The sequence below is a fragment of the Equus quagga genome, chromosome 11 (genome assembly GCF_021613505.1).
Source record: "Equus quagga isolate Etosha38 chromosome 11, UCLA_HA_Equagga_1.0, whole genome shotgun sequence".
In the NCBI taxonomy this organism is placed as follows: domain Eukaryota; kingdom Metazoa; phylum Chordata; class Mammalia; order Perissodactyla; family Equidae; genus Equus; species Equus quagga.
In genome coordinates, this window is record NC_060277.1 from 69,468,275 (window position 1) to 69,484,474 (window position 16,200).

The window sequence follows — 16,200 nt, forward strand, 5'->3', positions numbered from 1 at the left end:
CATTTTGTTATATTTGCTTTATCGCATGCCTTTCCATCTGTCCATCCTTAATCCACCTTTTCTTAAATGCACTTCAGAGTGCCTTGCAGACCTCAGTACACTTCACCCTCACATACTTTAGGATGCATACGCCAGAGAGCAGTATTTGTGGTTCTGTTTTTACTCTTTGAGGTAAAACTTGCTTGTCATGAAACGCACAAGTCTGAAGCGTACCATTCAGTTGATGAGTTTTGATAAACGCACATGCCTATGTCAGGCAAGCCCTTGTTGAGATAGAGGACGTCACCATCAACCCGTGAAGTTCCCTCCTGCCGCTGCCTCCCCAGCAGGCCCCTCTCCCCCAACAGGCAACCGCCCATCCTATTGTTTTTCACTGTGGATTGGTTTTGCCTGTCCTAGATTTTCCTGTGAATGGAATCATAGAGCATCTACTCTTTTGTGTCTGGTTTCTTTCTTCTGAGATTTATCCCTGTCGTTGCAGTATCAGTAGATGGTTGTGTTTTTATTGTTAAGTAGCAATCCCCTGTGTGACTATACCACAGTTTGTTTATCTGTTCACTTTTGGATGGACATTTGGTTTGGGCTCAGTTTTTGTTCTGTGTCATTCTTGATGATCTGATCCTTGACCTTGACCTCACCTTTGTCCTGGCCTCTGTTGCTCTCCAGTCCTTTACCTTGAACTTAATCCTGACCTGTGGCCCAGCCTTGACCTGGATGCTGAGCTAGGCACCAACCTTGACCTGACTACAACTGTAACCTGGTGTTTGACCTTATTTTTGACCTTCTGTCGGCATGATCCCTGACCTTGATCTTGACCATCTTAATCTGATTCTTTACTTTGAGCTCAACCCTAATATGGGTCCAGTCTTGACTTGGACTCTGACCTGATCCTTGACGTTGACCTTGACCCCCCCCAACCGAATACTTTATGTTGACCTCAACTTTGATCTGGCCTCCAATCTTCACTTTGACTGCAACTCCAGCCTCAATTGTGACGTCACTCCTGATGTGGACCATAACCTTGACTCGGCCTCTGCCTTTGACTTGACTTCTACCTTAATCTAATTTTTTAATCTTTAGCCTGAGTCCAGTCTTGACCCTGACCTTCGCCTTGACCCCAACCTTCACCTTGACTACAACACCTACGTGGTGCTTGACCTGGGCCACAACCTTGACCTTGTCCCTGATTTGACCTTAACTTTTCCCTAACCTCAATTTCGTCTTCTACTCCACATCCAACCTGAATTCCATCCCCGCCCCCATCGTTGGCCCAGCCTCATCCCCGTCCCCCACTCACCGTCTTCTCTGACCTTAGGCTTGATCTTCTCCTCAACTTTGTCCTTGTCTGCACTCCTTGCCTTCTCCTTAGCCTCATCCCCAGCCACTTCTAAGCTCTTGACCTCTCCATTTGTTCTGTCCAGCTGTCTGCTTCGGGGACATCCCCTGAGCGTGGGGATGGGCTGAGTTGAGGGGGTCAGGGAGGGGAGGTAGATGGGAAATTTCTCAGGTGTGATCCTACCTAATCTGGCCCCCAGACTGGGGATGGGGTGAACGATGCCCCGGCTCTGAAGAAAGCAGAGATTGGCATTGCTATGGGCTCCGGCACAGCTGTGGCCAAGTCAGCGGCAGAGATGGTGTTGTCAGACGACAACTTTGCCTCCATCGTGGCTGCGGTGGAGGAGGGCCGGGCCATCTACAGCAACATGAAGCAATTCATCCGCTACCTCATCTCCTCCAACGTCGGCGAGGTCGTGTGGTGAGGCCCTGCGTTCCCTCCTCCCAGCCCTCTGGACCAGCTCTGCATCCCTGAGACGGGGGAAATGCGTGTTCCTGGGATGGGGCTGCAGGGATGGCAGGACACAGACCCTGCCCTGGCTCGAGCCTCCCAGGGTCCTGATTCATGGCGGGCAGGGGCAGGGACACTTCATCATTCTCCAGGGGCCCTGGTGCACCCCAGTCCCCAAGGAGGTGACTGAAAAGTCCCCTACATCCCTCCAGCCATAACGTTCTTCCCACTTTCAGAGTCACGCCAGATGGGAAAACTCTCCCCACCTTTGGACAGTGATGTGTTCGTGTGTACACCTGGTGTGCATGCCTGAATGAGAGGTGTATGTACACGTGTGCGTGTGTGCTCTTGTGCATTTTTGGGCATGGACACAAGTGCAGAGGATTTGTGCCAGTGTGTGATCGTGTACACACTTAGCTTCACATGTTAGAGGTGCCTGTGGGGATGGGGAGCACCTGTTTGCCTGGACACCTGTGAGTCCTGCATCTCTGCTCGTCGGAGCAAGCGTGTCAGTGTCTGCTTGTGTTGGGGGATTGTGTGGCCTGTGCTAGGTTTTTGCACATGCCTGTGAACAAATGTGTGTATGCTTGGGCACGCACTGTCCACATGTGTGTGTGCATGCCCTAAAGAGGAGCTGTGTCCTAACAGGAGAGGCCTGAATTTAGTGCAGATGTGTCCGGCTCCAGAGGTGGGACTGGGGGCGACAGGAGTGGCCAAGTGGGAGGCAGAGCCATGTACACACACCTCTCACTCCTGCACACACATCAGAACTAGCAGAGTGAGGCGGGGCTGCTGTGGAGACCCCGACTTGGGGTGCAAGTAGGAGCTGGACCCTCCGTTTTCTGGGGGCTAGAGCCCATAACTCTGGTTCCAGCATCTTCCTCACGGCAATTCTGGGCCTGCCCGAAGCCCTGATCCCTGTGCAGCTGCTCTGGGTGAACCTGGTGACGGATGGCCTACCCGCCACGGCCCTGGGCTTCAACCCCCCAGACCTGGATATCATGGAGAAGCAGCCCCGGAACCCTCGCGAGGCCCTCATCAGTGGCTGGCTCCTCTTTCGATATCTGGCTATTGGAGGTGAGTGGAGGGCCCCAGCCCTCAGTGGGGTTCCAGGAGCTTCCTAAGACCTTTCTATCACTTAGGCTTGCCAACTGCAGATGGTGTGACTCAGCCTGGCTTATGCCAAAAGAAACTGTGTGGGCTCATGTAACTGAAAAGGCTAGTGCATGCCTCAGGCATGGCTGGATCCAGGACTCAGACAGTATCATTGGCATATTTTGGCTCTGCTTCAGCTCCATTCTTAGGCAAGTGCCCCTTGGGGTGGCAGAATGGCTGCTGCAGCTCTAGCCCTTATGGTCACTCCATTATAACCCCAAATTCAGCAGAAGAGAGAGCCTCTTATCATACTACTCCCTCAGTAGTATGATAAAAGTCTCAGGCCTTTTCTTGGCCTAAATGGGGTCACCTGTTTATCTCCTAGCCAATCACTGTTGCCAGAGGTTGGCAATCAGCATCTGCCACGTCAATGTGCACCACTAGCACCAAGAGCAGGTGCTGCAAACCACATGGCTTGGAGGGGGAGAGGGTGATTCCCTGATGGAAATACAGGGCATTATGAGGAGGGAGAAATGGATGCCAGAAAACCGCAACTGCCCACATAGCCGGTTTCCCCCTGCTCTTCCCCACAGTGTACGTCGGCCTGGCCACAGTGGCTGCTGCCACCTGGTGGTTCCTGTATGATGCCGAGGGACCTCATGTCACCTTCTACCAGCTGGTGAGCAAGTGGCGGCCGGAGAGCCTGTTAGAGTTATTTCTGAGGTAGAACTCAGCCCGGGTTGTTGCTGGCGTTCCAGCGGAAAGGGGTGTAGAGCCCTGAGGTTGGCCAGCACTGTCCCTCCCCACCCCCACACACACATACAGACATCCACCACGAAGGGGCCAGGCACCAAAGCCATGGGAGACCTAGAGATGGCAGCCCAGCCCCCAGGCCAGGAAGCAGCTACTTCCCTCTCCCGGTCATTAGTTAGGGGCGACCAAAGGGCATAACTGCCCAGGAGTACCTTTCTTGGGAAACCCCCGAACATTGAGGGCTCAGAGATATGAACCCCTAAATGACGGGACTTCAGGCAGAGGGTCGAACTGAGGAGATCAAGAGTGAGGGAGGGGGCTGGCCCCAGGGGCCTAGGGGTTGAGTTCAGCATGCTCCCCTTTGGCAGCCCGGGTTCACTTCCCGGGCGCAAACCTACCCCACTTGTCTGTCCATGGCCAGGCTGCGACAATGGCTCACATACAGAACAGAGGAAGATTGGCAACCAATGTTAGCTCAGGGCAAATCTTCTTCAGAAAAGAAGAGTGGAGGGAAGGAGTCTGCCAGGCTCCCTCGCTTCCCATAGCCAACATGTTTTTTGGTGAGGGGACCCACTGACCTCTTGAAGTCACCTGGCTGGCAGGTGCTCACCATGGGGCTGGCCTAGCTCAGCACAGCCCTGGAAGCAAGCCAGGAGACCCGTCAGCTGCTGTCTGTCAGTCTGTCCTTCTTTCTGAGCAGCCAGTGCATCTCCTTTGCTCGAAAGAGTCTTCACGGTGATTCTAGCAAAGCCGGCTCTGGGCTTCTCGTCTAAAGCCGCGAGCTGCAGAGATGCGGAATTTTCTTCCTCTGGGTGTGCCTGCCTCAAGGGAGGGACCCTGGCCTCCTGCCCATCCCCTGGAGCGTCAGGGGAGTAGATCAAGCGGCTTCTCCCTGCACAGTCCTCCCCACCCTGAGGGTGGCATAAGGGCTCTTTCCGGGGTTCTGCAGGGTCACACCTAGGTTGAGGCAGCGCAGGGACCCTTTCCTGGCACCCCCCAGCCCTCCAGTCCAAGAGGCTCTCCCTTCTGGCTGCAGTGCAGAGCATGGTCCCAGGCTCTCATCCCAGAGGCTGGTGTCCCCAGCCCTCGGCAGAGGTCAGGTCCCAGCCTCGGACCCCTCTGCTCAGTTAGCTGCTGTGGGAGCAGTGGAGTGCAGAGTGGGGATGTGCTCATCGCCCAGCTGCTGCCTCCTTCCAGGCGTCGCTCCGTACCATCCCTTATACTGTGGACCCTGAATCTCCAAAGGACCCCCCCCCCAAGCAACCAGACATTTTTTCTGAGCAAAGTCCCATATATCCAGCTGGATACCTCCTCTGGGATGTCCCACAGGCCCACTGCACCCACCAAGTCCAGAATCTATCAGCTTTCCCTCAAACAGCCCGTCTCCTCCATCCCCTCTGGAGTCCACTGCCTGCCTGGTCACCCAAGCCAGGCACCTCGGGTCATGCGAGACACACACCCCATGCCCACTACCCTTCAGCCCCCAGTCCCCTTGGTGCCACCTTCTCAACTGTCCTTGGGTCATCCCCTTCCTCATTTATCCACTTGATCACGAAATGGGTATTAGGCACCGACTGTGTGCCAGGCACAAATTACTAGGGCCGTGAGAGTGACTGAGCAGGTGGTCTCTGCAAAGAGCTTACAGACTGGTAGGGGAGAGAGCCATGGAAATGGGCAGTCACATTTCAAGGTGAGAGGTGCTTCTGCAGAGAAAAGGCAGGTGGCTCTGGGACTCGCAGGTGGTCAAGGTTAGACCTGAGGTAGAACTTTCAACTCCGGTTGGAATTTCAGGAGAGGAGCCCAGAGCCCTATGATTCCTGGAGGAAGCTGCCAAAGGGCAGAGAGTGGTTATGAGCGCAGAGCATGGACCTGGGATCCAGGCTGCCTGGGTTCACTCTCTAGTTCCACCACACACTAGCTGTGTGACTTTGGACAAGCTACTTAACCTCTCTGTTGGTTTCCTCATCTGTAAAATGGATCATAACAGTCCCTACCTCCGAGGGCTATGGAGAGGATTAACTGAGTCAATACTTGTTAAGTGTTTAGACCAACACCTGCCACATAGCAAGAGCTACTAAGTGTTAATTAAGTGAAAGAAACCCAGAGGGGGCCTTGCAGGATAAGGTAAATAAGAACCAGCAAGGGAGGCAAAAAGGAGGGAGTAGGCAGAGTAGCGGCTTCACTCAAAGAAACAGGCCCCCACCCCTCTAGGGCTCCTGATGAACCCTTGAGAGAGAAGTCCCAGCCCTGAACGTCTTCTGATAAACGATGCGGGAGGTTGTACTGTGACCCACGACCTGGGGCATAATGTGTTTGTGGCAGGTGCTCACTGGCAAAACCCAGGAGGTCTGACCTGGGCTGGGCGTTTATCTGCTGGAACTTCTTGATATGATTCTGTTCACATTGTCTTCCCCGTGCACGTGCATGAGGATCTAAGCATGCACATGCTCGAGTGGGAGGTGTGTGCACTGTGTGTGTGTGTGTGTGGGTGTCTGCGTGCGTGTACGTGTACACTTAGGCTGTTAAGATCTGGGAGGTGGGGACTCATGGTGATAGCACAGACAGGAGCATTTGGTCCCCTTGGTCATGGGTGGGTTCAAGGTTTAGGACGTTTTCTCTGCTCTGTGATCAGCGCCAAATAAAAACATGACTTGCCGCAAATACTGGAGCTTGGTTTTTGGAGAAAATCCCACTGTTGATTTAAATGAGATGAGATTCTCCATTTCTTTGTTAAACTAAGGAATCTAGCCAAGCCATAGTCTTCTAGCGTTTTTCATTCTGTGTGAGAGAGAAGAGGAGAGTGCCAGCGGCCCCTTCTGGCTGACAGTCTCCTTACTGGCATTCACGCGGTGTGGGAAAACAAAGATGTTTTTACTGGACAGGAGGTCAGACAGCCTGTCATTTTATAGGTTTCTCTTTGAGGGTTATTTTCAAAGCACGTGGCCCCAGTTTCTAAACCCTTAGCTTAAGAGATCTCTGTGTTCTTACCTTAAAAGATGCGACTCCAGAGGACAGATTTGTATTATTGGAGAACGGAGCTGTTTAATGGTTATGAGCATTGATACGCCTCCCCATGATGTGGAAGAGAGCAAGACGGAAGCTCTCACACATGTCCTCAGTTCAGCATCTTATCAGAGCAGGTTCTGTGGGCAAGGTTTATGCGCAGGAAGAAAACTGTCCCCTGGGGCTGCTGGGGCGAGGGCCACTTCCTTTCTCAAGCCCTGAGAGCTCCTTGTGAGTTATGAAGAAGCTGTGTAGCAAGCCTGCAGCTGGCAATTTGTTAGTCCATGTCGGAGGTGTAAAGCAGGGCTGGGCGAGCTCGATTCCAGTGCGGAAATGGAGGGAGGCGTGAATGGGGTCTTCTTGATTAATAGTGGGTGGGGCATGTGTAGCCTCCATTTTCTCCCCACTGCAGGTGAATTCTCTTCAAGCGTCATTTTGCTGATTGGTTTTCATATGCGTTTCCTTATTCAGGGGTCTTGGTTAATCACCACCACTCCCCTGCCCCTGCGATACTCAGGGCCCCCCATGCACCTTCAGGGTAAAGCCTGGACCTGCCCCTGGTCCCAGGGTCCCATGCCGTCCTCCCCAGCCTAATGCCAGCTGCTCTCCCTGTGTCCCTCCCTACCGTTGCTCCAGAACAGTCTGCCCACTGATGCACATGCTTCTCTCACTGGCCCCGTGCAGCCCCTCTGCCCACATCCTGGGTGAGCACCCTTCCTGGACCCTCCCTGTGGCAGTGCTTGGCCTGCTGGTTGTGCTGAGTCCTCAGATGTGGGCTGAGGGCGGAGTGAGGCTTCCCTCTTCCCACGCACCGGCCCCGCCCCTGACCACTGTTCTCCCCGACCCCACCCGACCCGGCTGTGGTGCCCTCAGAGGAACTTCCTGAAGTGCTCCGAGGACAACCCTCTCTTTGCCAACATTGACTGCGAGGTCTTCGACTCACGCTTCCCCACGACCATGGCCTTGTCTGTGCTGGTGACCATTGAAATGTGCAATGCTCTCAACAGGTGGGCTGGGCAAGAGGGGCCTGGAGCTGGGGTGAGGGGTGGGGGCTGAGGGTCAGGCAGGGCCCAGAATTGGGATCAGAGGGTCCAGGATTGTGGGCTGAGGGGCAGAGGGCCCTGGATCGGGGTCCGAGGGGCAGAGGGCCCTGGATTGGGGTCTGAGGGGCAGAGGTGTCCAGGATTGGGGTCCGAGGGGCAGAGGGCCCTGGATTGGGGTCCGAGGGGCAGAGGGCCCAGGATTGGGGTCCGAGGGGCAGAGGCCCCAGGATTGGGGTCCGAGGGGCAGAGGGCCCTGGATTGGGGTCCGAGGGGCAGAGGGTCCAGGATTGGGGTCCGAGGGGCAGAGGGCCCTGGATTGGGGTCCGAGGGGCAGAGGGTCCAGAAGAAGGTTTTGAGAGTCCTTGGGGGACAGAATTGGGATCAGGAGACAAAGGGGCCAAGATTGGGGTCTGAGGAAATAGAAGGGCCAGGAATTGGGTCTGAGGGGCAGAGAAATGGGGTCCAAGCCCTAGGAGAGGCTCCTGGGGGCTGAACAGAAAGTAGTGACACACCCGTCCGGGCTGCACTGGCCTCCCAGAAGGGCTCAAGAGCTTAGGCCCAATTAAGGAAATGCTGAGGCTCGGGCCGCCTCTTGCACCTCCACGTGGGCAGATGGGTGGGTGCCTACAGCAGGGCCTGCCTGCATCCTGGCCCGAGGTGAGTGCCCTGTGCCCTTGGCAGCGTCTCAGAGAACCAGTCGCTGCTGCGGATGCCGCCCTGGCTGAACCCCTGGCTGCTGGCGGCCGTGGCCATGTCCATGGCACTGCACTTCCTCATCCTGCTGGTGCCGCCCCTGCCTGTGAGTTGCCGTGCCACCCACTCCCCTGCGCTGGCTCCTGGGGTGACAGCGTCCATATCCTCTGACTTAAGGCCCTGGGCTGGTCACTGGCCCTTCTGGGCCCCTTTGCGATGGAAACTACCTGGAGGACTGGGGGAGGGGAGGTCTGAAGGTGCTCAGTGCCTGCAGCCAGTGCTCAGACCCGGGCCAGCCACCGTCCTCCAGGTGTGTCCCCTCTTTTGAGAGCGCCCAGACTGGAGGAAAGAAGAGGTGGAGAGTCTCCCAAAGCTGGGGCCGGAGGAAAGACTGTGCTCTTTCCCGGTGTGGAAGCCCTCCTGTTTCCCAACAGGACCAATGGGATTTGGTCCTGTGAGTGAGGGCCGGGAGGGCACTTCAGGCAGAGCAAACAGGTGGACAGAGATCTGGAGGTGGGACCTCGAGGGGCATCCTGGACGTGCTCATGCAGCGCTTGCTGTGGCTGGGCATGTGAAGCGGGCAGATTGGAGGGCACTGGCCAGTCCTTCCTTTAACGAGTCCGCCCCCTCCAGCTCATTTTCCAGGTGACCCCACTGAGTGGGCGCCAGTGGGTGGTGGTGCTCCAGATATCTCTCCCTGTCATCCTGCTGGACGAGGCCCTCAAGTACCTGTCCCGGAACCACGCGGACGGTGAGTGCGAGGCCCCACCCCCGACCGCCTCCCCGCCCGCCTCTGCTCTGGACCCCCCCCCCCGCCCCCCCCGGGGCCATGCAGGCTTCAGCCTCAGAGGGAGGGGTTCTTGGATCGCCCAGTGGAGGACACGAAGGGGTTCTGGCAGCCGTGACACATGGTGCCTGCAGGGTCTTGTGCTGCAGGGGTCAGGGCCCCAGGCTCACTGGGCAGCCAGCGGGAGCACTGCATCGGGCCACGCCACCTCGCTCTCCTCACTTGCCACCAGCCCTGCATGGCCAGGCCCGCTGTGCTCTTCTCTGGCCCTTGGCCTTTGACTTCTCTGAATCCGGCCTGTCTTTATCCAGGCATTCTCAGGACAGTCTCCCAGGCATGGAGTGGGCAGCAGCTGACCACCTCCTGGACCCCAGACCACACCGGGTTGGCCTCTTTGGTGTCACCTTGTGGATGGGTGGAAGCAGGGTTCTCTGTTTCTGAGTTCACATCTCTGAGTCTGCCTTAACCCAGGAGCAGGGGACAGAATGGCAGGAGTTGGGGGTAGGGGGCAGCGTGTAGAGCAGGCTGGGGCCTGGCATCCTTCTGCCTGCCTCTGCCGGGCAGTGCTCAGCGGGTGGGCGACTGAACCTCCCCAGACCAAGGGAGGCAGCATCATTCTCAGTTCTCATGGCACAGCTGCCAAGAGAGGGAGGAAGCTGGGGCAAGAGACTCGCAGTCCCTGGGAGTTTGATGGAGGCAGTTGCCCCGTGGCCAGGCGCTATGACTGGGGTTAGGCCCAGCAATGGCTGAGGCCTGCACTGGAGTGGCTGGGTCCTAGAGGGCCACCTCTGGCAGGAATGTGTCCTGGCCCCAAGGGAGGGTGCCTGGGGGGGGGGGGGGGTGCTATAAATAGATCACGTGCCTGTCATTCCACAGGGCCCAAGGCAATCAATTGAACCCCATCTCCCACACTGGCCAGCCCTCCAGGGCACGGCAAATATTTCTTCTTATTAAAAGGCCAGAAAAAGTTGGCCTTCTCTCTCTGGAGAAGCTGGCCCACCACAGGTCTGTCCAGAGGGTGACTAGACACATGTTGGGGGGCTCACCCTAGTGTGGAAGTGGGTGCTCAGCCACAGCAGGGCCCCTTGGAGCCTGTGGGTGGGGTAGGGGGGAGCTGGACAAGACATTCTGTCTCCTGCATGGTTCTTTCTGGTCCACCCTCTGTGGACACTCCAGGGAGGTGAAGAGGGGGAAATGGGTCTATCGCCTAAAACTCCATCTGTGAGAGCCAAGGCATCCCCAGCTCCAGCTGGAATATAGGGGTAGTCTGCTAGAAGATCCACTGGCCAGCCGCGACCACAGTAACTCACCTGCAAAGCCAGGCCTCCTGGGGACGTGGGCAGCTGGGGAAGCTTCTCTGTCATCCTCAAGAGTCTTCCTCAGCAACCATAACTGCCAAGGGGTTCAACACATTTTCTTGAGAAAATTTAAAAGTGAGAAAATTTCTCAGCCAATGGGGAAAAGCCTGTCTTGGCCACTGTCCAGCACTGGCTGCTGGACGGTAGAGGATTCCAGGCCCGGGTAGAGAGAGCAGACCCCTAGCAGAGCTGGAGTTGGGGGTAGTCTCTAGGAGAGGTGGGGTTTGAGCTGAGGTTGAAAGAGATGGGTGGAACCTGGTGGAGAGGGGCTGGGTGAGCATGGCCTGGCATCTCTAGGGAGACTGGGGCTGGGAATGCAGGGGAGAGAGGTGAGGCCGGAACATGGCAAGGGCCTCGAAGGCCAAGGTAAGGACCCTGGACATTCTCCTCAGGGCAGTGGGAGCCACAGAAGGGTGGAAGTGTAGGAGGGGCTGGTGCCCATGGAGGACAGACAGGAGGGGGTGAGAATAAAGGCAGGGAGGCTGGGGAGCCGTGTTGAGCTGCTCTGGGGGGCAGACACTGAGTCCAAGCCCAGGGTGAGCTGGTCCTGGGCAACGCCTCCACCTCCACCTCCACCGTTGACCTGAGATGTTGACCATGGTCCCGGAGAGGTTTGGCTTGAAAAGTGGTGCCCTGCTGTCAGGAGCAGCTGTGGGGCCCACAGGATGGACTCAGGCTGGGCCTCTGTGGCCACATCTGAGAGGTGGGGTGGAGTGTGCCCGCTGGAAGCCAAGACGGCTCTGCCCCATGTAGCTGCAGTCCCTCGGGCCTCCTAAAGCCGGACGGGGCGTTATGTTCCCAAGCCAGCCTAGTGGCCTTTTAGGGAAGTTTTCCTGAGGCCCGATGCTCATGGCTCCCCCATGATTTACAAGGGATGTGTCCTGGGGAGAAATGTGGATGCCGGGTCAGCCCCAGGGGGGTGGGGGGCCTCCTGGCTCTCCCCAGGTGTGGCTGAGCAGCTGTCAAGCAGAGGCCTGTGGGCTGGGCTGAGGGGAGGGGAGGCCTGGAGAGGCTGAGTGGGGACAGATCTGGGAGGGCCCAGGATATGAGGCGGGCTTGGAGTTTATGCTAAGGGCAGCGGGGAACCATCAAACGGGGTGATGACCTGGGTGTGTAATGTGATGCCAGGGGTAGGAAGGTGATGGTGAGGTCAGATGGGGCTGAGGGCAGAGTTGAGAGGCCTTGAGGCCTGGGCAGAGAAGGCAGTGGAGGAAGAGATGAGCTTGAGAGATGTAGGTGGTGAAATCAGCAGGCCTGAGTTTATGGGATGGGCGAGGAGTCAAGGACACCCCAGCTTCTGGACCTTGTGATGGTGAGCGGTGGTTCCCCAAACTGAAAACCAAGAGAAGAACATGCATTGGGGTGGGCTGGGGGCATTGGTGGGACACGTGGAGTGAAGGAGGCCTGGAAGACATCCAGAGGAATGTGTCCAGGTGGCAGCTGGGTACCTGGGGCTGAGGAGATGCAGCGGGGCTGGGGGCTGACTGAGTGATGCCGCAGGAGAGTGGGGCTGTCCTAGAAGAAATGGAGGATGGAAGGGACCAGAAGGGACACACATCTTAACATCCTCTCGGTTTTTGTTCTAGAAGAAAAGGACCAGAAGTGAGTGCTGGAAGCAGAGTGGAGTCTCCCGTGTGTACCTCAGACTGATGGTGCCCAGCGTTCGCCCCCACTCCCCGCGCCACCACCATGCTCGCCCGCTTGCTCACGGGGCCCTGCTGAGGCCGGAACAACCACCTCCAGGCCCAGGCCTGGGGTCTCTGTCCCTGCCGCCATCTGCCTGGGGGCTCTGTAGTTCGTGTCTCTGAGACTCTCCTGGGGAGTTCGCCCCTGAAGCTCCAGCCCAGGAGCTGCAGCTGGAAGGGGCCTGCCCAGAAGCCAGAGCTAGCAGCAGACCCAGAGAGGCAGAGCCCTCCACCCCCAGATCCACCAGCACATTCCGGAACCTCCTCCCCCTTGCTGGGAGACTGGGCATTTCCTTGGTGACCAGTGCCTCTGCACTGACGGAGGACTCCTGGGGGCCACTGTGACCTTTCCTTTAGTGCCTGATCTGGGGCCTGGTTGGCCGGGGATAGTGGGGGAAACATCTGGGCCCAGCTGTGCACAGCAAGGTCAGGCAGCCCCCGCATTCTGCTCTGCTTCCACAAAGTCGGCTCATGAGGGCTTGAGCTTGTTTCTGTTTATATGTGCAGGGAGTTGAAGGGTCAGAGGGGGACACAGGAGTGGAGGAGGGGGGCTGAGCATGGACCCCCTTCCTGGGAGACAGCCAGCCTGCCTGCCTCAGATCAGTGCACTCCCAAACTCAGGTTTCTCTGTCCTAAGCACACAAGACATGCTATCCCAGTGTTGCTTGCTCTGCCAAGCAGGGACCGGATGTACCCACACATCCTTGGGTCTCTGACCACTGTGGCCTCCCACCCTGACCCAGTGCGCAGCCATCTCGCGGTCTGCACGGGGGGTGATTCTGAGTCCCCTGGACTCTTGGCCTAACTCTTTGCCCCCAGGTCCCATACACTCGTGAGCCAAAAGGATGCCACGAAGAACGGCCAGTTACCCAAGGGCACTGCCTCTCCCTCCCTCCTTGCTGGAGGAACTCATGTCCACGTGGATCATGTCAGATCATAGGAAAGAGCATTTGCTGGACAGAAATAACTCAGCTTTTGCCCCTTTGGCAAGAACTAACTAGGCATAGAAGAAAACTGAGTAAATGACTGTCTCCTTGGCCTCCTAGCCAGTGTATAAAGTGATTATATGTAAATCAAGACTCATGTCCCCATCCAGGTCCCCAGAATCTTGCAGACAGATGGGCTTCACTTTCTGTGGCCCCTTCCCCCACCCACTCCCCTCTTGCACAGGTTCTAGGGGGCCTGTGCGAGGAGCAGAGTTGGGGAGGGCTCCCCTCGTGCCCAGAGATTTTCTGCTTCTTTCCTGCTGGGGGAAGGGAGGTCTCACAGCGGTGGCAGGGTCCTGTTCCCACCTGCTGACGTGCAGTTTGGTAGAGAAATAAAGGTTGAATGTCTGGGGCAGTGGAGGACCATCAGTGTCTGCTTTCCTGGAGAGTGGTCCCACCCTCTGCCCACTTGGTGTCTGCCTGGACCCCACCACCAGCACCCACCCCCATCCCGGGAAACATGAGCAAAGGCGGGGCTCCCACATCACCAGCCAGGGGTCATGGTCTTCCTCTGAGACCAGGCTGAGGAGAGGTGCTGATTCAGAGGGACAGCACTCGACAGTTTGTGAATGTGTTCAAAGCCTGTTATGCATATTACAGTTCACGTATCACCATTGAGGAAACAGGCTGGGAGGGGTTCCTGACTTGGCCTGGGGCAGGGCGGGTCCTAGAGCCTGAATGTCAGGGGCCCCTTGCACCCACAGAGGGGCCCATAGCCCTGGCTGTTCTATGGCTCCTGCGTCTCCCTGAGGTTTCTCTCTTGCTCCTGCCTCTCCTCTCCTCAAACCCCAGGATACCATCCACCTCTTGTCCTTCCAGGCCCAGCTCAAATGCGCGTCCTGAGGCTTCCCTCAGCTCACCTTGTCCAGGGGCCTTTGAGACACTGCCGAGGTGAATTCCTGACTTGCCCAGGTGGCCGGGCCCTATGGGAGCCGGGGCTCTGGGGATGGAATAGCCACGTCCCCTTATCTCATTTCCTTTGAAGGGAAGACTTGCTCATGAAGCTTCTCTATCTAATCCTCTCCCCAGCTGCCCTGGGAAGGGGACTCAGGCCTGCCCACAGGGCCAGAGCCGGGGACCAACCACATAATTGTGGGGTTCAGTGCAAAATGAAAATGTTGAGCTCTTTGTTCAAAAGTTAAGAATTTCTTAACAGTGACAGCAGAGCGTTAAACCAAGTGCAGGGCCTTCTGAGCGCAGGGCCCTGTGCAGTCGGCAGGTCACACATGCATGAAGCCAGTCGTGACCAGAGGAGACAGGACCAACTCTTAGGAGCTCCCAGGTTTTATTTGGGGAGGGGCGTCAGGTTTGGGCACACAGCTCACCGTGGGAGCCAGGGATGGGCAGAGGGATGTCCCTTCTACAAGGTCCAGCTATAAGAGCTGTCACATCACAGAACCTTTTCCTGCCCCTCATCTCCCAGGGTCCTCAACCAGCTCCAGGAGACAGGACAGGCAGGGGTTAGGGCTCCAGTTTACAGATGAAGGGCCTGAAGCCCTCTGAGAGTCTGACCGTCTAGCTGGCCTCCTGGTGGGCAGGCAGGGTGTGGCACTAAGTTGGGCCTGGGGGCTTGAGTAGGAGATCACCGGGCTCCAGTGCTCCCAGCAGCCCCTGGGGCTCATGGCCAGGCCTGCTTGGCCTCCACCCCTACCCTGGCCTGCCCAAGTCCAGCCTTGTCCGGCCCACAGCATGGGGCCCTACAGGCCAAGATGGGGCGGCCAAGGTAAACAGCGGTTTCCTACCTCACGGCCGCTCGCCCTGGAGGGAATTCCGGGGCAAGCCCGGCACACTTCTCTCCGGCTAGGGGATGGCGGCTGCCAAAATGCCCACAGCTTCCCCTGCCCCCTCCAGAGGCCAGGCCTACGCTCCTCATGCTGCACTCCTCACAGGGGTAGGAGGGATCCTGTTGGGGCTGCACTGGGAGACATGGAGGGGTAAAAACAGAAAATGAAGACATACGTCCACACAGACCTGAACCTCAGTGTCCGTAGCAGCTATATCCATTGTAGCCCCAAAATGAAAGCAGCCCAAATGTCCATCCGCAGGGGAAGGATGAACAAGCTGTGGCGTGTGCATACAACAGAATACTCTCAGCAATAAAGAGGAGCATGCTGCATATGCAGCAGCATGGATAAGGCTTAACATTCTTGTGCTAAGTAAATAAAGCCAGACCCAGAAAGAGCTCAAACCACATGATGCCACCTTCATGTTTTGGAAAAGGCAAAATGAGCTTGTAGTGACAAAGCAGATGGGTGATTGCTTGGGGTGGGGCGCGAGGGGTTTGGGAAGAGATTGACAGCAAAGAGACAAGAGGGAACATTCCAGAGTGATGGATTGGATTGCAGGTGGTTACATGCATTTGTCAAAACTCGTCAAACTGTGTGCCTAAAATGGGTACATTTTATTGTATGTAATTATACCTCCATGCAGTTTGATTTAGACAAAGAGAAAAAGCGGTGGGAGCCAGACGAGGTGGTGGGCATGTGGCTGCCAAGTGGGGGCAGCAGTTTAAGCATCATCCTGAGGTGGGGAGGTGATGATCCTCCCATGCAGGTGCCCGGTGTTTGAGGGGCAGGGCCTAGGCCAGGCCCATGGAGTCCCCACATTCCAGAGGCAGGAAGAGGCTGGGGACCAACAGAAATGGCCCCAAAGGATGGGGGAGAACCAGGGGAGAGATGCCTCGGACACTTGGAGGGTCGTGGCCCATAGTAGCATGGGTGGATAGACGGCTGGAGAAGCAGCATGAGGTCCAGGCAGTGGGGAGAAGCCAACCCTGGGGACCCCTGCTGCGACCTCCGCATGGACGCGTGCCCCCCCCCCCCCCCCCCACCGTCTCTGTCAGGCTGGCCTAGGGCCCTGTTCCAGCCGGCGCCTGAGGGCTACTTGGCGCTGGTGAGTCCCTAGACACCAGGGAGGCCCAGATCGTGTGCGAGTTGGACTGACCTCTGCGGGCACAGGTGTGACCCCTGCAGCTTTGGGACTCTGGGCGGGCAAGGAGACCCAATGGAGCC

At 57.1% G+C, this 16,200-nt stretch overlaps 1 protein-coding gene across 4 annotated transcripts in view; it reads left to right on the forward strand.

The window, feature by feature from the left end:
* Positions 1–13,552, forward strand: part of ATP2A3 (ATPase sarcoplasmic/endoplasmic reticulum Ca2+ transporting 3) — a 34,279-nt gene extending 20,727 nt beyond the window's left edge. The window contains exons 15-22 of one of the 4 annotated variants that reach the window (XM_046676549.1): positions 1,536–1,756; positions 2,661–2,863; positions 3,475–3,560; positions 7,511–7,644; positions 8,362–8,479; positions 9,007–9,124; positions 9,472–9,544; positions 12,105–13,552. In XM_046676549.1, the coding sequence (XP_046532505.1) occupies positions 1,536–1,756; positions 2,661–2,863; positions 3,475–3,560; positions 7,511–7,644; positions 8,362–8,479; positions 9,007–9,124; positions 9,472–9,544; positions 12,105–12,168 (1,017 nt within the window). In that variant the 3' untranslated portion in view covers positions 12,169–13,552. The remainder of the gene's footprint in view (positions 1–1,535; positions 1,757–2,660; positions 2,864–3,474; positions 3,561–7,510; positions 7,645–8,361; positions 8,480–9,006; positions 9,125–9,471; positions 9,545–12,104) is intronic. The other 3 variants (XM_046676551.1, XM_046676552.1, XM_046676553.1) reach the window with 3 other exon arrangements.
* The last annotated feature ends 2,648 nt before the right edge of the window (positions 13,553–16,200 follow it).